This window comes from Achroia grisella, unplaced genomic scaffold (assembly GCF_030625045.1).
Source record: "Achroia grisella isolate CSIRO2021 unplaced genomic scaffold, CSIRO_AGI_Agris_v1 utg642, whole genome shotgun sequence".
Lineage (NCBI taxonomy): Eukaryota > Metazoa > Arthropoda > Insecta > Lepidoptera > Pyralidae > Achroia > Achroia grisella.
Window position 1 is genome coordinate 170,952 of NW_026712979.1, and position 21,383 is coordinate 192,334.

The 21,383-nt window shown below is 36.9% G+C and overlaps 1 protein-coding gene across 2 annotated transcripts in view; it reads left to right on the plus strand.

Moving 5' to 3' along the window:
* LOC131849383 (POU domain, class 2, transcription factor 3L-like) overlaps positions 1-21,383 on the plus strand; it is a 235,557-nt gene that overhangs the window by 56,911 nt on the left and 157,263 nt on the right. The window contains exon 1 of one of the 2 annotated variants that reach the window (XM_059199452.1): positions 12,457-12,947. The exons of the other annotated variant lie outside the window; for it this stretch is intronic. Coding sequence (XP_059055435.1) covers positions 12,906-12,947 — 42 coding nt within the window. The 5' untranslated portion in view covers positions 12,457-12,905. Of the gene's footprint in view, positions 1-12,456; positions 12,948-21,383 lie in introns of those variants that run through there. 2 annotated transcript variants of the gene reach the window in all.

A 21,383-nucleotide genomic window follows, 5' to 3' on the forward strand; every position in this document is an offset into this window, starting at 1 on the left:
AATCCCTAACAAGCAGCACCCGTTCACGAGTATGACGGATGAGCCAGCCATCATTATAGATATATCCATCATAGAAATAATAGAAATAGAAATAATCTTGAATCTGAATAGTCATATTTTGATTCTACCACTCATTCGGAATGCAGATTCATCACAAGAAGAATGAGCAAGAAACTTGTGTGTTGCTCTTTTTAATAGATGTTTTTTTTTATATAAATAATTACAGTATAACAAGTAAGAGGCATGCGATAATCAACATAGAAGTCGCTACGCACTCATTATTAATGTAATCAGATAATATTGTCAGTGCTATGGATTTAAAGTTTTTCTATAAAAACATTATTATCGTTAACGAATTCTTCAATTTTATAGTAAGCTTTTTTGCAAAGGAACTGTTTTATTTGACATTTAAATCTTTTTTCTGGCAGATTTATAACAGACTCTGGTATTTTTATGTAAAACCTTACGCAATTGCCATATAACGAATTACTAACTTTAGCCAAACGACATTTAGGTAAAATCAGTTTGTTATTGTTACGTAAGCTTTTATTAGTGCAATCACTAACTCTTTTGAAACTGTCTATATTCCTTCTGGCATACATGATATTTTCATAAATGTATTGAGAAGCTAATAAATAATAAAAATAATCTTAATTAAGTATGCTTAATTTTTACCACATTTTAGTAGTGTTTTTTATTGGACAGTGTACAAACCGATGCACGCGTACGACGTTGCACAAATCATTTAGAATAGAATAATTGCTGTAATTAGCATATTAATTTTAGCTCCTTTTTATGAATGTCCTCCTTTTTAGTCATACTGATTAATTTTTCTAGGTACCTAATTATGTGCAATTATAAACGATCATTTACCCATTCCGTGGCCAATTGGTATTGTAACGTTTAGTGGCCGATGGTTTAGTGGTGGTGGCGTCGGGCGGTGCAGCGGCCGGTGGGCCGCGCGGGGTGCGCCCGGCCGTAATATCCTATTTATGAATAATGTTTTATTCTAACAGCGTGCGACCCCCCGCGACCGCCTCCACTCACCCCCGCCAACCCTGAACACTGAATACACTTTAGGGTTGCTAACTATATTCATTTATTGTTAAAATGGTCAGAATTTTCATCAGATCTCAATCGATCTGTTGGTCATAAGGGTGACACAAGCACAAGCCTCACCTTCATGTAGGTAATATTTATTTGCACAAATCATTGTATATTACTATTTTTATATTTGACGGCCTCGGTGGTCTTGTGGTTTAATACACTGCCTTACTTCCCCGATGGTTGCGGGTTCGATTCCTCGCACGGCACAAATATTTGTATTCATGAATATGATTGTGTCGGTCTGGGTGTTTTCTATGTTTTTAGAAAGTTATTCTATTCATAATATGTATGTATTTAGAAAAATCCATAACACAAGCTTTAGATAGCTTAACTTGGGTCTAGATGGCGCTGTGTGAATTGTCCTGAGATTGTTTTTTTTTTAATAACCCAATATTATATTTTATATTAAGCAACTCTTAACCTAGACTCTTAACCAGACTTGAACCTCTTAACTTAGACTTATGAGGGCACAAAAATAACATCCAATTAGATTTAAAAGGAGCAACCTTACGCCCACCCCACTATGTCACACCTACGAGATGAGTATAATGACAATGTGACTTGAAATCAAACATCAAAGTATTAATCAACGATATAAAACCTTGTGTTCACTTATAGAAATGTTTTTTTTATGGGTGATAATGGAATGGTGCAATCGCCTGCGCTAACGGTTTACGCTGGCGGGGCACCAGTGGAGGATGACAACATGAGCATGACGTCAGGTCAGTTAGACAGTTGACAAATTCACCAGGAATTTATCATAATGGTTTTCAGGGGAAACCGCGTGGAAGTCAACCTGACATGGTACATTTCTAGTAATAGGGTCATGAGTCCACATTACTAACGATTGCTTTTCCCTCAGATAACTTTAGAGATTGCGATTTATTATGAAAGAAACAGCTTTTTTATGTCGATTATGGAATTCCTGACATATCTAAGGAGAGAATGTATGAATTCCTTAATTATTGGAATATGGAAGGTAAAATAATTAACAATCAAAATTGTGATTATTAATACTTTCAAATTTTCGTCAAATCAAACCAATGTTCTTTTAGATAAATGTATGGTCTACTGTATATCTAAATATATATAACTCAAAGTTGACTGACATAGTGATCTATCAACGCACAGTCCAAACCACTGGACGGATCGGGCTGAAATTTGGCATGCAGGTAGATGTTATGACGTAGGCATCCACTAAGAAAGGATTTTGATTAATTCTACTCCCAAAGTGATAAAATAAGGGATGAAAGTTTGTATGAAACTTTGTCAATTTTAAACCGATCGGGCTGAGACTTTGCAGGTATTAAGCTACTAAGACGTAGGCATCCCCTAAGAAGGATTTGATAAATTCCACCCCTAAGGGGATAATTAACGCAAGCTAAGCCGCGGGTAAAAGCTAGTATTTGTATAATAATCATTTCACATAATTACCTGTATTCATGACAACTGCCTGCTTACAGACACGTTCCATATTTCACCTATAAAATTTCTCACGTCATCCTTCACTAGCCATATACAGCTATAACTCTATATACATTTTCTTTAAGACAATATGAATTTGTCCCATTCGGTGTCGAGACCCTTAGTCCGTGGGGTCCTAGCGCTATAAGACTTTTCAAAGAAATAACGAAAAGGTTAGTCGACATCACAGAAGACCGAAGAGCTGGCAGCTACCTTGGACAAAGAATTAGTCTAGCTATTCAAAGAGGGAACGCTGCCAGTATCTTCGGAACGTTGCCTAAAGGGACCCCTTTTAATAATATATTTTAGTCATCATATTATATATATTTTTTTAAGCTTTTTAATTTTAGGTTCTTAGTTGTACAATTAGGTTATGTAAATACTAGTAATAAATTTATTGTTAATATTCTATTCCTTTCAATATACTCATTACTTGGATTCCACAATTAATCAAAGAAACTGTATTTTTTTAAATTAGGTATTACGTCCTCTGTAATCTCTCACTACCCAGGTAGACTTTGTGCAAATTTATTTGCGTATGTCTATATAATTAACTGTTTTATTGTTTTAATTATTTTTTTCTGCAACGCAGCGTCTGAGCTGAGCATATCGTGACCAATGTTTGATATGGGTTCGTTAATGCCGGAAAATTTCAGGATTGGGGGAATGACACGTTAGTCTTCAAGAATGGCAACATGTGACATGGCATCCTCACAGCATGATGATGTTTATTTATCATCACCTGCTTCTTCCTTATCACATTTGGAGTTGGCGAAATATGTTTTTCTCTTTCCTTTATCCCCGTTTGCAGACATCTCGTTATTGACTCTCTTTTGCCAAATCATCTTTCACACAACTCATTCTTTTTCGACCTTCCCCTCCCCTTAAACTATTCACATTTTGATAACCATAAAAATATTGTATTATTTGCTAGCCGTAACCGCGACTTAGACTGCGTGGAATTTAACTTTATTTTTCTAAAATAATAGTAGCCTAAGTTACTCCTTATTATATCAGCTACCTGCCAATAAAAGTCCTGATAAAATCGGTCCAGCCATTTCAGAGATTAGCCGGAACAAACAGGCAGAAAAAAATGAAAATAATGTTATTTTGGCATTCATATGCATGTAGTAAAAAACGGTTATTTCAATATTACAAACAGACACTCCAATTTTATTCATATTTAAGTATTAATGGGTACCCCTCCGACTTATCGCCTTGTTCAAGTGCAGTAAGACGAAAATGATTAGAGCGAGCGTGGGCGCGGGCTGGTCCGTGCGAGCCGGATAACGCGCGAACTCTTTCCATAAATCGACATTCCTAATGTCGAGTGTAAGATTTAACGACAGCCCTGCGCTCCTTATTGCTTGCTTTGTTTTTGTGAGCACCGGTGGGTGGTGGGCACCAGGCGGCGGGGGTGAGGCTCAGGGGGTGGAGGTGGCCGCCGGGGCGGGTGTCGCGGGACCCGCGCCGTCTTTAATTAATGGAATAACTCTTGCTACGGCACCGCTAGTTTGAACCCCCTAACTCCCACCTCGCAGCTCTGTTGCACAACTACAAAACAATCAATGCCGTTGCATTTTTCTACGAGGCTATGATTTCTATTGTTGACAACATTTCAATGTTCAATAGGTTTAAGTGGGATGCTGTATGTGCTATGACATTCAGGAGCTAGTATATAGTTTTACAAAGTCTTTGTATCCGGTAGTTTTGTGTTTGTAGCTTTATTTTTGTGGACTTATTATAGGTATGACTTCTGAAATAAAACAAAAAATAATAATACATAGAAAGTGTAATTTAACTATTTTTCGTACAACGTTACATGTTATATCATTGAGACAGTACCATTGTATGTTCGTTTCTCAATACCAATTCTATGTTCTACGCAATTACAATAAAAATTTTGACAATGTAGATCTTTTCGACGACCTCGGAGGTCTAGTGGTTTAGCACACCGCTTTACGTCCGATGGTCGCGGGTTCGATTCCTCGCACGGCACAAACATTTTTATTAATGAGTATGATTGTTTGTATCGGTCTGGGTGTTTTCTATGTATAATATGTATGTATTTACGAAAAAAAATCTATGTATTTATATCAGTTGTCTAGTACACATAACACAAGCTTTAGCTAGCTTAACTTGGGTCTAGATGGCGCTGTGTGAATTTTCTTGAGATTATTATTATTATTTCTTCGGTTCAAAATGATGTTATATATTAATAATAATTACCTAATATATAATAAATAGATAATGTATGACTCAGGGATACACACGATAATAATGGATTTTATCTACATATATAAATAAATAAAATGTATATTTTAGCGAGTCATTAATAAGAGATAAAAAATCAGGTAATGTTTTAGTTTTAATTTAAGGAGAACTGCCAATATAATTAACTATTCCCTTTTTATTTTATACTATAATAAATATAATTTAGTATAGTAGTATTATATGATCTGTACAATTTCAATAACGCGTTTAAATTCGGTAAAGTCTTTCAAGAGCCGTTCCAGCGGGCAACTTACATTATTATGATTTAGTAGAGCACAGTTGCAGCGCTGCAGACTCCTCCCCGGAGAAGGGGTTGGCGCTCCCCCGCGGCCTCCCAGGGGGTGGCTCGAGAAGTCAGCGATGCTAGTAATAAAGCTGGCCATATTTCACACTTAGCGAGTAATGAGCGCGCGCCCAAATAATTGGATCACGTACATAACTCATTATTACCTCGCACCTCACTTCGGCGTGCGAATGTATCATTACTTGACCTCCTCCCCCCCCCTCCTAACCCCCTCACCCCCGGTCCTCCCGGAGAAGTCTGTCTTCGACGAGCTACGAACTCTCACCTCCCCCGAACTATCGTTTAAACGCAAATAAAATATTTCTTTCCGACTATAACTTGAAATTAATGTATCGTTTTTAGGTAATGTTTCATCAATTTATTACGTACCTGCTCTGACTGGGAGGATAGGATTGTTAGTGACAACCTTCACGCGGTTCCTCTTGAAAATAATCGTGATTAGTGAACTAACTAACCTGACTCCATCTTATCATCCTCCACTGGTGCCCCGCCAGCGTAAACCGTTAGCAGGCGGGTGCACCATTCCATTATCATCCGTTACAAGAACTCTGCTCTGACCTTGTCCAGTTTTTAAAATGTTCGTACATAAAATCGTAAAAATCTACAAAACAATGATTAAGTTTTACAACAACTGTGATATAAAAACTCGGACAAAACCTGAAAAACGATTTGTCATTTCCGTACATATTGCAGTTTCAAGTCCTGATCTACAGTACAAAGGAGTACTGCTACTAGTAGCCAACAAAAACATAAATATAAACATAAGGTAGTTTAAAAGTGAAAATGATTCTGTCGAAATTAATTTGTACTGTAATTTTGACTTTAAATTAATTTTAATGACTGATATAGTAAAAGATTACAATTTTTTGTAATAGTTCGTTAGTGTTCACTATCGTTATATATCCCTTGGCATGTTATCATATCATTTCCACTTACTTTCGATGGTAGCGTAATCTTGAGTTTTTATCTTTCTGTGTGTCGGAGCGACTAGATGGCGCTCTGTAAATTGTCCTGATGTATAAAAAAATATCAGAACTTACTGCGGAATTTCTATATAACAAAAAACATATATATATATTATTACAGAAAAAGTTGTGACAAAAGTATCCGATAATGCTCCGATTACAGGCATTGGTCAAGAACTAAAAAAATCTTTATTTGATGCTGTTGATAAACAGTTAGGTATCTTAAAATCTAACAAAACTGCAGCTAAATCTACCTGCTGTGTTGTATCAAATGAGTGTTGAATATCTACTTAAATAAGAGTAAATATCTTCACTAACATTTGTTTTGTGCGAGTATCGAACCCGGGTTTATCAGAAGGTAAGGTAGTTATTAAAAACCATACGATCAACGTCGTCATTACACAGTATAAAATAAAGTCGCTGTCGCTGTCTGTCCCTATGTATACTTAAATCTTTAAAACTACGCAACGGATTTTGAAGCTATTTTTTAATAGTTAGAGTGATTCAAGAGGAAGGTTTATACATATACCATGCCAACAAACTGTTCTACAGTTTGACGAGTCAATGTATAAAAGCAACTGTACTATTATCTTTATTAAATAAATTTATAAAAAATATATAATACATGTACACCCGTGCGAAGCCGGGGCGAGTAGCTAGTTAATTGTAAAGTAAGCACATTTTATGCATTACATTCGCAGTACATGTCAATAAAGTATAACAAAACACATCAAAACACTAAAACCAACAGAGCTAGTGTTTTTATTGTGTATCATACCGACAACGGTGCAGTTATCGCGTGCACACGCTGTAATGGCTTCTCATTTAGCACTGCAGGTGCAACAACAAGTGATCCACACGCTTTACTGCACAATTGAGACAGTTCGAACAGACAGACATGCAAATCTGTCCGTCTTTTACATATTCTTTAGTGTGGTTACTCTAGGATAATTTGCCTATATCAGTAACTAGCTACTCGCACGGGTGTACCTACATGTATTATATATCCTCAAGAATCACTCTATCTATTAAAAAAACCTTCAGAATCAATTGCGTAGTTTTAAAGATTTAATCATACATAGGGACAGACAGCGACAGCGACTTTGTTTTATACTATGTAATGATAACAGAAAAGACTGGCTCAGTTACTTCAACGTTGATTGGATTTTCAAATAACATATAAACATAGAAAACAAATTTGCTCAAGTTAATGACAACTTTCAACTCATATATCATATATTCATCATGGGTTTTTTATGGTATTTCAATAGGGAAGAGTGAAGAAGAATCTTTTGAAATTATTACTTAAGAAGCATTGACCCGTTTCTTCTCTGTTTTGGTTCATATCATGTCTTAGAAAACAACAAAATTCTAATAATTACCTATCGTCTACTGTAAAAATATCTATTTATTTATTTATTTAACACATATATATTGTATTATCCAATATATATATATATATATATATATTATTATTATTATTATTAATATCTATAGTACTTATACGTACCTTTATTTACATTATTTAAATTATTAACCGGGTCTTAACACGAATAAGAGACAAATGGCGACTGTCGCGCGGCTAGTGACATCAGCCTCGAAACGTCGAGACTACGTAATGACCACGACCGTTCTGACAAGAATGAATTTAAATGAGAATTAAAAGAAAGTTTAAAATACCTTTACCATAAAACAACTCGTGTTAATACAGTTAATAATATAAATAACGTATATTAAACACTAACAATATTATAAACATTATCAATTAATATTAATCTTGAATCTTCACTAAATACCATCTGTGTGTAGTTTTTATTAATTCTAGAAACATTTTCTCCAATCTATAATATACTGGCTATCTACCCCTGCTTTGTACGGGTGTACATGTATTATACATATAAATCTTCATCTTGAATCACTATATCTATTGCTAAAACTTCGTTAAAATCTGTTGCATATTTTAAAAGTTGTAAGCGAATAAACAGCGGAAGTCTTTTCGAATGCGAATTTCATTTTATACTGTGTAAAAATAAGACTAAGTTTAGGTCCAAAAATACCTAAATTTAGGTAGTGCCTAAATTTAGATCCACATTAATCGCCGTTAATTGCAATCTATTTTTAGGTCCAAAAATAGATGGCACTTAACGGCGATCTATTTTTACCTAAATTTAGGCAGTGCCTAAATTTAGATCCACAATAATCTCCGTTAAGTGTATGCAATTGCAATCTATAATATTTTTACCTAAATTTAGCAACTGTCAAAATTTAGGTCCAAAAATAGTCCCACTAAGTGTACGCAGTTGCGATTCATTTTTACCGAAAGTTTAGGCAGTGCCTAAATTTAGGTCCAAAAATATTCCAGCTAAGTATATGCAGTTGCGATCCATTTTTACCTACATTTAGGCAGTGCCTAAATTTAAGTCCAAAAATAGTCCCACTAAATGTACGCAGTTGCGATCCATTTTTACCTACATTTAGGTACTGCCTAAATTTAGGTCCAAAAATAGTCCCACTAAGTGTACGCAGTTGCGATCCATTTTTACCTAAATTTAGCAACTGTCAAAATTTAGGTCCAAAAATAGTCCCACTAAGTGTACGCAGTTGCGATTCATTTTTACCTACATTTAGGCACTGTCTAAATTTAAGTCCAAAAATAGTCTGGCTAAGTGTATGCAGTTGCGATCTATTTTTATCCGTCTGTGTGGTGTTGTGGAGTCGATACGCAGTGTTATTCAACTTTAGCATTTACCATGCAGCCGTTAGCATATTCATGGAGCGCGTATAATTTCACCCTTTCTTTGTAATGAATATGGAGATAGAAGAAAGTTCTCGCGATTAAAAAACTAGTTGCTACTGTAATTGACGGCAGCTTGATTGTTTTTACGGCGCGTCCCGGGCCACGGACAGTGTTGCCAGCTCAGTGGCAGATTTATGGGCTAAGTCAAATTTATACATGGCCTACATTTGTATATAAATTTGTATTTGTGTTTACACTGTAAAAAAACAAAGTCGCTGCCGTTGTCTGTTCACTTATATCTTTTAAATTTATTGAATGGATTGTAATGCTGTTTTCAGTAATACATAGAGTGATTTTAAAGGAAAGTTTAGAAGTATAATACATGCGTGTTGTAGTATAGAACGAGCCGAGAAAATCAAAGATTTGTAATGCATCTATACGAAGCCGGGACGGGACGGTCACTAGTTTGAATATAGTTTGCTAATTAATATCAATTTGGGATTGAATAACTTAAGTTCTAAGAGTTAGCTAGTGATAACTGATATCTCTACTTATATAATTACATTTTTATATAATAATAGTAAAAAATAAAAGTCAAATAAAATTCCAAATATTCTTACAGACTTCATGCCTACGGCAGTTTTTAATATAGCTAAATAAGCGGAGAAAGGGCTAGATCTGCCTTAAAAGGATAAAGTTGGCAACACCGTGAACTATTAGCGAGTAGTGTGTCCAGTGGCCACATTGACCATCACAACTGGGCTATAATTAAACCGTGTACTTTTACACATATAGAGAGTGCCGTTAGTGGGCATCATTCACGCCAGCTCCGTCTGTATGTCATATATATATAGATATAATGTTTTCAATACAAACGACTTTAACTCCAGCGAAAAAAAGTGTGACCTTCATGAGTTTAACATTTTTAGTATAGCCTAGTAATACATATGTGTAAATAGGTTTGTCAGTTTGTTACGCTTTCACGCTTTGGCTAACGGCTGCATCAATCATCGTAAGGTTTGTTATATAAGTAGCATTTTTTTGTAGGTCAGTTGTTGTGGAGGGCGATACGAGTATCACGGGATAAAGTTAGTATGTAAACCAGGGAGTTATGGGTATGAAATATCGGATACGGATAGGTTTCGGATATAGGAATGATTATTATACCGGATACGGATCCGGATATGAAATTATTTCGGATTATCCCTTAGTTTCGGATAATTTCGGTTACGGATATTAATATTTTAAGGAATTTCAAAAGTAAAATACAAATAGCTAATAAAATAGATACATAACATGTCTCAATTAGGCTCCGTCCCTATCCGATATTATCCGAAACTTATTTCGGATTCGGTTACGGTTACGGATATTTTTTTATATCGGATATCCGATAGTTTCGGTTACGATTTCGGAGCTCCGTAACATCTCTGATGTAAATATGCGTCTAGTAAAAATAACTTGAATATTAAAAATAAATTAGGTATATAATACTGCAGGATTTATATCTTAAATTATATTTTATATCTTTCATCATCATCATCGCAGCCCGGAAGACGTCCACTGCTGGACATAGGCCTCCCCCAAAGATCTCCACGACGATCGGTCCTGCGCTGCTCGCATCCAATGCCTTCCAGCGATCTTGACCAGATCGTCGGTCTACCTTGCTGGACTTTACTTTTATATCTTTATAATCTAATTAATATTCCTGATACTAATAAATAATGTAGTGAATAAATTACCCGCTAAGAAGTCGATACAATAGAGAGGCTGTCGCGTCGCTCAGATAAAATTATCACATGTGTTTATCATCACGACTTCAACTCCGGTAGATAGGCATCGCGTATAAATATCGCAAGTAAACGTAGGCATGAGAAAAAAGAGGAAATAACTGTGCGTGCAACGCTACCGCGCCCCGGTCAGGACTTACCAGCGTGATTTTTTTTCGGACTACTCAAATGCTGTTGCTGGCCTTTTTAGCTTCACCGGACAGAGGGCGAGTGCAGATGACACTCCAGACCCGCGGGAGGACTTATGGAGCGTCTATTTTTCCTGCCTCTTACAACATTGGGTCTTTCAAATCAAGAGTGAATAGGCATTATTTTATAACAGCTTAGACCACATAATCACTTAACATCAGTTGAGATTGCGGTCAAATGCGCTCTAATTTTAATATAAAAAAAAAACCAATTCGACTGACGGATACGACTTTAGTCTGAGACCACCGCTAGGGTCTCGAACCTCAGCTCAGGTCGTTGTAATTGCGACCTCGTTTGAATTGGACGGGGTTCGATCGTAGGGGACATGACACCTTGTTTTTGAATCTATTTTATATCACAAACGCAGTACACAAGCATACGTCCCATCCGATGCTAAAACGGTACCGTAACTCATTGATGATTGAAGCACAATGGGTTTGTTCAATTTTAGAAAACTTAAAAAAACCTCCATATGTCTCTAGAATAGAATAGAATATAAAATCATTTATTCAAATAAACTTAATTTAAGCACTTTTGAATAGTCATAACATTTTTTCATCTACCGCTCGTTCAGAAAGCTATCTCATCACAAGAAGAACGAGCAAGAAACTTGCGTGTTGCTCTTTTAAGTAATCCTTGTAAGTTTACATTTACAAGTCGAAACGTGTGAATATAATCTACCAACCAGCACTAATTTATTTAGGTAAAATATAAATATGTATACAATAAGATTAAATCAATCGTAGTGATAAGAGCAGAGCAGTCCCACAAGCAGCACTCGTTCACGAGTATGATGGATGAGCCAGCCATCACTGCGCTCGACCATATTTTAGAGAAGAATTCAGTAGATGGTTCGACTGAGATACCAATCGCTGATGCTTATTCCTTGGACCACAGAATACACCCGCTGCGGACAGCGTGTCCTCACCCACGGTTTCTTGCTCGTTCTTCTTGTGATGAGACAGCTTTCCGAACGAGTGGTAGATAAAAAACAAATTGTTATGACTATTCAAAGGTGCTTAAATTAAGTTTATTTGAATAAATGATTTTCTATTCTATTCTATTCTATACTTCTAAAATTATATAACACTGTGTTAATATCGAAAACGAATTATAAACATCTTTCATTGTAATGTTATGGAATGCAATAAATATTGAGTATTGAGTATTGAGTATTAATATGTTTTACATTTAAACTGTACGCTAGCAGAAACAAGGAGGAAAAACAACACCCAATCTGTGTGGGACTGTGTATAGGGCGCTGGGGTCGGTGCAGCCAACGATGGTGGTAATTAAAGATGCAATATTTAAAAGAACAGTATATTATAAAAATATATGTCGTAAACTATATGAAAACAAGAGCAATACAAGGAATGATTAAAAGGGAATAACAAAACCATAGCAACCGATCTAAAATATAAATATTTCAAAATAAGGAATAGTCGTACCAGTCAGCGGCCCAAATGTAAGGAGTCCTGTACACACTCAATGACTTAACGTTATGTTTTACATAGAATTGAATGATATGCCTAACCAATTAGCTTACTCGTATTGCTTGCCCAACGATAGCATTATCTTTAGTTATCAATACACATATTGACATATATGTAACATACGTCTGTACGTCGACACGTCTGGCTGCGTCTCTACAATTAATATCGCTATTTGATACGCCCTATTGAACTCAGTTACGGTGAAAGTGGTCAGTGAGGGCTTTCAATCAAGCCCGTCCTTGCACGTCGCGTCGCGTCCGCCGCGGTACCGGCATCGACATCGTCTGAAGCTTCATTAAGCTTTCTAAGCTTATCTACATCATTAACATCAATAATTATTTATTCTTAGACTTCTTTTAATATTAATATATGGGACAGTTGACTAATTTTAATTCAATCCTCATAAATAACATTTTTTTTTTTATTAAAAGGAATAAAATTTTTAAAATATAAGTGGAATGTTGTATTGCATGAAGCGAATTGGAGTTGTTAATAGCGTTGAGTGTAGTGTTCGTTGTGCCCACTAGTGGACAAGTGACTCCGCATGACATTTAGTGGCTGCAGCTGTTACGCGACACAACAAACATGTCGCTGTGTCTAGTCAACGCACGGCAACGTTATGTGAAGGTAATATGGACACAATTACATATTTATATAATGTTCGAATTAATACCAACTGCTGAATTTCACTACTGTACCATCCGCCATCCATCCTGATCATCTGGATGAATGGCGGTCCTCCACAGTGCGGTTTTCTAGAAACTTTTTGCCACGCACAACCACATTGTGGAATCACCTTCAAGCAATGGTATTTCCGAACCGATACGATATTGAAATCTTCAAATAAAGAGCTTATTCCTTTTTAAAAGGCCGACGACGTACTCGCAATTCCCCTGGTGTTGCGGGTGGTCATGGGCGGCGGTAATCGATTACCATGAGGTGAGCCGCATGCTCGTTTGTTCCCTGTGATAAAAAAAAAAATGTAGAACAACTTTCATCAATGCTAGGAATTTAAAGATCATATTTTATAGAATTAAGTGTAATTTTGTGGAAGTCCGTTTCATTAATTAATAAATTATTTTGTTTAATTCTGTTAGCATGTGTGAGACTACAAGTATTGAGTGGAAATCTGACCACCTACTGGAAGTGATCTTTTCTATTGGTGATCAAATTTCGACCGTTATTGAGTCTACAACCATATATTATTGCAACATGACTTTCCATTGTTTTTTTAATTATATTGCTAGATCTGTGTACTTTGTTATTATTATTATTGTGTTTTTTTATATATTTATTACATATCTCCCTTTGATGAGGTGTTAAACTTGTCATTGCGTGTGAATATCACCAAACAATGACAATTATAAAATATATGATTACGATGACAAAAATTTACGGACTATTCTACAGGTGTTTAGAATTACAACTTTTTGGAGAAGTATGAAAATATACTTCTCCAAAAAGCTGTAATTCTAAACAACACCTGTAGATGAACAGGAGAAAACTAAATAGTAATAAATATATAATGATGATGAAGGAAAATAATAATAAATATTACGTGAATTAAAATTTATGTACATAACAATAACCATATATTAAACTAGATGCACTTACATAAACTACATACATAATTTTAAAGTTAAATGGAATAAACTAAATATTAAATAAAATGCCATACTGACTGAAATGCGTTGCTATTTAGCTTAACTAGCTTTTGCCCGCGGCTTAGCTCACGTTAATTTATCCCCTCAGGGGTGGAATTTATCAAAATATTTTCTTAGGGGATGCCTACGTCATAGTAGATTTATGCATGCAAAGTCTCAGCCCGATCGGTTTAAAATTGACAAAGTTTCATACAAACTTTCATCCCCTATTTTATCCCTTTGGGGGTAGAAATAATCAAAAGCCTTTCTTAGCGGATGCCTACGTTATAACATCTACTTGCATGCCAAATTTCAGCCCGATCCGTCCAGTGGTTTAGGCTGTGCGTTGATAGATCACTATCTCAGTCACCTTTGTGTTATGTATATTTAGATATTAAATTTGTGACAATTGACTGCCATGCCGCTGAAATATTCTAAAGAAGCATTATTGGTTGTATACACAGTATAAGATCTCTATAAATGGTACGCTTTAATTGAAGTAGAACTAAAATGGACACGAAAATGGTGTTCAAAATTAGTAAAATCCGAGCTTCTGGATAGATACAATCAGTACAAATCGAGAGAGTTTAACGAATACTTTATAATAGTCGAGTCGTTGTATCCTGTCTGCCCACTTTATGACATAAATAACTACTTGTATGTAATTAAATTAGAAGATAGGTCCATAGCGCGGCTGCGGTGGCCTCCCGGGCCGTGGCTCTAATTGAAGAGGGAATCAATAAGTCAGTCGTGTTATCAACGTTATGATCGCGCGTTATACACGGGCCGCGCCCGCGCCCGCGCCCTGCGCTGCGCTGCGCCGGCGCATTGATTCGCGATACCGGCCGGTCACGAACTTACACCACTATGTAAAAATTATAAATTTCATTGTTTTGGATTATGTGACCGCAGATAGGCACGAGCTCCTTTAATTACCTGTAACACATTGTTTATTAAACTACCTATCTGACCGAATAAACTCAAACAGACTACAACAACAGGTACTTAATAGGGAATACATCAGAATGCAACTGTACGGTCTGTACTGTTACATTTCATGTTTTATGATTGATTTTAATATGGTAGATGTTAGAGTGAATTCTTAATTTTAATGATTCCTTTAATAATTTTAAAGTTTCATACCAAACAATGTCCTTATTGAAGTAGGTAATATTGTAGAAATTTAAATTTTTTCTATTTGACTTCGACTAAAGGTAAGGTGACTGTACCACATTTGTATACCTATTAATAATAATAATTTGCTTGAAATATAACAGTATAATTATGTGCAAATATAGACCCAGGATACTGAATCTTTAAACTTTAATCATTGTGCGAAATTTGCTTATCAGTTGCGAGAGACATCTGACAATATTTGTGGGGAAAATAGCAAAAAATGAGCCTGACTAACTCGTAGTTTTCAATTCACTTCAAAGGTTTACTAAAACCTATGTTTTTAGTTGGTAATGAAAATTGTATTTATAATCCTTTATAATAACATAGAAGCGTGTAGATCTTATCTGGACACGAGCGGAGTCAGGTAGACTCGGTTGTTGTCATTTGCGCCTTGGAGACACTACCGTCGGGGTCCCGGCAACATCTCAATCAAATTCTATCGTCGGTGTTAACACTGGAGAATGTTGAATCTTTACGACTTCAATTTCATATTTAAAAAAATATATCTTTATTAATATAGGCCTATTACAGACTCTTATGATATGTCAAATTTACCGTCAGTTCAGAATGATTTCGAGATGAAAATAGCTGACAAGAAACTCAGCTCGTATTCTTTTCTATCTGGATTAGAGGATTCGATGATCGGGATGGTCATATTTTAGTACCGAAATTTTCGAGATTAAATGAATGAATCCCGGGATATTTGGGATTGATATTTTTTAGACGTCTATAAATGTGTGCGTGTCTTATCGCACTTACTTTCATTTGATATTTTGATCTTTAAACAAGAAATAAATATTTATGAGGCGGGTTCCACACGAGGTTACAATTTGGAAGACTTATAAAAATTTGTTGACGCCTCCTCCAACTTCCATCGAGCCTGAATGCACTTTTTCTATAAAAGGGGTTGTAAGGGGTTGAAAGTGGGGATGAAAGATTGTATGGAAGAATCGTCATTTTTGAAGCTTAAAGCTTGAAACCTATTTTTGAGGATTAAATATGAATAAATATGACATCCAAAGTTTGTAAAAATGTTACCCTTAAGGGGGTAAAATATCATATATGCTATAATTTAAAAAGATATTATATAAATTGGGCGATATATAATGATAAGTGTGATGCAGACGAAGTCACGCGGGTCAGCTAGTGTATATATATATGTATCATTAAATGGTATAGAACAAAGTCGCTGTCACTGTTTGTCCGTCCCTATGTATGCTTAAATCTTTAAAACCACGCAACGGATTTTGAAGCTGTTTTTTTAATACATAGAGTGATTCAAGAGGAAGGTTTATATATATAATGCATGTACACCCGTGTGAAGCCGGGGCGAGTAGCTAGTGTATGTATAAATCTGTGAAGTACATGTACATCTGCACGAGGCAGTCTCGGTGTGGTGTCAATCTTGTGATGGATACAAAGCGGGGTAGTGACCGGCGAGATAATCTGTTGAATTTTCCATGCGCTGCCCACTCCGAGGACATTGTCAGTGCTGTAGCAAAAAATCGGCCGCTGAATGTGCGCTCGTTACATAATCAGAGGATCTGCTGTCCGCCGACCGTCGACCGTCGGGCCGCTACTATGGCGCTTGCATCCCGCACACACTATTTTACTTAGAAGTCGTACAGCAAAATAGAAACTTTTATAGGAACCTTTGATGCGATGGTAAACTTATTCGCACTAATGAAATGTAGCAGTTCCGTGGGAAATATAAAAGAAATAAATAACCCTGGACAATTCACACAGCGCCATATACACTCAAGTTAAACTAGCTAAAACTTGTATTATGGGCACTAGATAACTGATACGAATACATATATTTTTTTGCGTAAATACATAGAAAACATCAAGTCAGATACAAACAATCATACTCATGAATACAAATGTTTGTGCTGTGCGAGGAATCGAACCCGCGACCACCGGAAGAAAAGTGGTGTCCTTTACCATATTAAATGTTAACATAATATTCATATCAATTATACGTAGTTCAAAGAAAACAGGAACTCTTTAGGCATTTCAGTTAATTGTATAAGAAAATATTTTTTTTTGCTTCGTTTTTTTTACTATTATCTAATAATATGAATGTTAACTCAACTCTTCAATCTGCCATTCAATCAGAAGAAACTGTATATATTTTTATATGTAACTAGCTGTCCCGGCAAACGTTGTTTTGCCTTAAAATAAAAAAAAAATAGCGGTGGACTACCCCTAACATTTGGGGGGATGAAAAATAGATGTTAGCCGATTCTCAGACCTACTCAATACGCTCACAAAATTTCATGAGAATCGGTCAAGCCCTTTCGGAGGAGTATGGGAACGAAAACTGTGACACGAGAATTTTATACATAAGATATTACGTTATTGTTGTTGTTCGTATGCTCGAACGAGCATGGTAAATCAGGTTGTGCATAAACGGCGCGTCATGGTGACCTGGCGCAGTGATTGTGGCAGCGACATAGTATGCGCTCCAGCGGCCAGCAAAAAGTGGTCCATTCATATGCACAGCAGCGGAGGAGTGCGGTCAGTTTTTGCCGGCGGCCGGACGTTCCCCGAGTTTTATTTGTAAATTGGGCGCGGGGCGACGCGGGCCCGGGTAACGAGACCTCGCGCCACTCATCCGAATGCGCGACTAGTTTTTGTCGCACCGCATTATTGAATACAAATGTGTATACTCAGAACGGATCTAATGTGTAATGAGCGATGTTTATGCGCTCGAGCGGACGCGGGCGCGGGAGCGGATACGGGCGCGGGAGCGGACGCGTGTAAAATTGTCACCGACACTAGTATCTCCCGTCACAATGTTCGCCTCCGTTGTCAAACGCGATCACATCTTTCGATACACGCAGTTTCAGTTACACGTGCAATTAGTTATTTACGTGTTTTAATTAACTCATTTCTCAGTATTATTGTATCTATTATGATACGTTTAATGCATTCTTTAAATTTATTACACGCAGTTTATAAAATTATTAAATCAATTTATAATACAATACCTGATTTAGAGTTGTTGTTATGTTTTTTTAGATTCAGTTTGAGGCGATTGAAAAATACCGATAGTGAATATTGTAATAATTATAGAAAGATATTTACAACGCTATGTTTATTTACTTGAAGTATAAATTTAATGTATATAAAATCTACTCAATTACTTAAATATTATAGTATGTCTATCACATTGTCATATCCACAAATATCAGTCCTTTGAAGGTAATCTATTTAAGTCCCACAACTAATGTAATTAATTTAATTATATAAAAATGTATCTATTTAATTGTATTTTAATAGAATTAGATTATTTATAATCATTTAATTATCAAATTAATCAATTCGATAGTGCAAGTAATTCGTAACTAAGGTGACTCTAAGCTCTGATTTCACCAATCGTAGTAACATGCTCAAGGAAACGAAGTTCAGCGTGAACTCGAAAAAAAGAACGACTTTGATCTCGTTTTACTTTAAGGATATGATTCTATAATAATACAGCACCCTTGTATAAGTCGAAGGAGCGAGTAGGCTCAATTGCCAATTTCCAAACGGCCACTAAAGTTAATGTGAACTAAAATGGTTTGTCGGTACGTAGTGTGGTCATGAATGTACGTCTGGGCGGGTGCCAGTGGCTGCCACGAGTGCGTCGTCCGGTGGCCGGTCGCCCACGACGCTCGCCTGCTCGGAATATTTGCCAATTTGCTTAGTAGCCGTCTCCTAAGTACGTATGCAATTGCACCCTCCCTAACATTAAACTGTCCCGCGCGACCAGACGCGCTTTAGATTTCAGCTCGATAGACTAGATTGCATCGCTTAAGGTTCTACAGTAAATAGCAATGGAGCTAACATTGTAAAGTCCCAATTTAGATTTTATTTTGTACCGCAATGCAACCCAGTCTTACCTATTATGCATTCCACCTATTTATATCCGTTAATTTATTGTTTTATTTTAATTGAGCGTCGTCTCGACGTTTGGATGCTCGTAACCATTCAATGTAAATGCGATTTAAAAAAATGGACTTGCCAATTGACTACACTCTCGGTACCTATCCTGAGGCTGCAAACATTTAGCACTGCAGAGTTCGCTCGTCGTCATCTGGCGTACCTTTTGTTGTTAACATAAATGTAGAGCAGCCACAATAGCCGCGACTCTAGATGCGCGGGCGACGCTTCGAGTTCGAGGAGAGTACGGGCCGCAGGGTCATAAATTGACAGTAAAAAGCACCTCGGCTCGCAGCCTTTTTAGCCGTTTCTTGTTATGCGCATTCCACAGTTTTTGCCGGCACATGTTCCCGACAAACGAGCTCGGGCGAGTTTGCGAGTTTTTGCTGTTGAAACAATGGTGCCCGTGCAATGGCAACGGCAGTGATTGCGGCCGCGGGCGGCGGCGCATTTGCATGCGGCGGCCAATGGCGGCGCGCGGACACGCCCGCCGCCCCCGCCTCCACACCACTGCACTGCACTGCGCTGCACTGCACGAGCAGGCAGCTAATGCTAATGTGGCACCTACATGCACACGCGCCGCCGTAACGAGCCCCGCCGACTGACAAAAGCTAACTATTGTTCTGTACATCTCACTAACATCGCGACCCGCGAGCTCCGTGCCCAGAGTACGAAGCTGCGGCATGCCTCGCACCATAGACACCACGATGTACTAATAGGATCATCATTAGAGACATGGCAGTACATTGGTAGCAGCCGAAGAGTCTGGCAGGCCCTACTAAAATACCAAATAGGTATAACTCATACCTTTTACCAATAAGGTATCTACATGATTTATATAAGCAATATAATCTATTACTATAGCTTTCCAGAGGATGTGGAGTTAATAAAATATAAAATATACTGATTGCATTATTTCCTTTTGACAAAAATACAATAGCAAATGCTGATTGTCACTTCACACACATTCTCTCTAATTAAATTTATATATGAATCTGCTTTTTTTTTATTATTGTACAAGCTCATTTGAAAATATTAAGAACCTCGTTTCTTGGCAGTTCTTCTTAGCTCGAAAGCACTCACGACTGACGGCAGATTTGACATTTCAGAAGTAATTTCGGACTACATATACCGCAGCTGGCTATAGCAGCTTCCGACCGACGATAGGGGGCGAGTGCAGATGGCACTTCAAACCTGCAGAAGGACTTATGGAGCGGCTGAAGGCCACCTCCCACCTGATGGATACGAATTTAATCTGAGTGCACCGCTAGGGGTTCGAACCTCGGCCAAGCCGTCGTAATTTCGATCCCCGTTTGAATAGGACGGGGGATCGATCGGAAGGGGGATTTCATAAGTATCTGTATAGACCTACATGAATAAAGATATTATGATTTGATTTCTATACTTGCACTATAAATACCTGTCATCTGAAGTTATTAATATATTTGTCACTTATCTAGAGAGCGTATCAAATGTAGTAGGTAGATTAGCATAAATATAATGCCTCTAATATAATCTACATGAAGAATTGACGAATCAGCAGGCCGCACGCAGCACGCCGCTGTGATCGGGCGTTGGGAGGCGTTCGGTCGGTATGATCGCTGAATGTGAAATCGAATCGTCACTATCGTATCGTAATGTGAATACTAATTGGCGAGTATGCGAAACTCACGACGCGATGGCCCGCGCCGAGTTGCGATACTCGATTAAAATCGATTAGCACGTGTTGTAACCTCACATAAGTACAACCCTACTGTTAGCAAATGTAGAGTTAGGTATTATTTTGCGGAAGTCCATTTTATTACTTAATTTGATCATCAATAGAGAAGGTCGTAGCGTTGGTAACTGTGGTCAGGTTCCCAGATATAATATTTTTATTTTTTATATTATAGTAGCTACTCGCCCAGGCTTCACTCGGGAGTACAATTGTACATGTACATATGTATATATAAAAACTTTCATCTTGAATCGCTCTATCTATTAATAAAACCGCTACAGAACCCGTTGCGTAGTTTTAAATATGCATAGGGACAGACAGCGACAGCGACTTTGTTTTATACTATGTAATGATAATGATGAGCACGATCATTGCGATGTTCCATTTTTTAGATGAAAATATCAAAGTTAATTGTGGGTACATCTATGTAATATTTCAAATAAAGGGACTACACTGCACCAATTAGAATCGGGAGAGAGAGTATGATATCATAATTGAAGACCGTGTAGAGAATTGCTACAAGGAATATTTACGATATTTCATTTCACTTTACTATAAACTTAAATGAAGCACAACCATCTTATTAAGTATTTGTTTCGG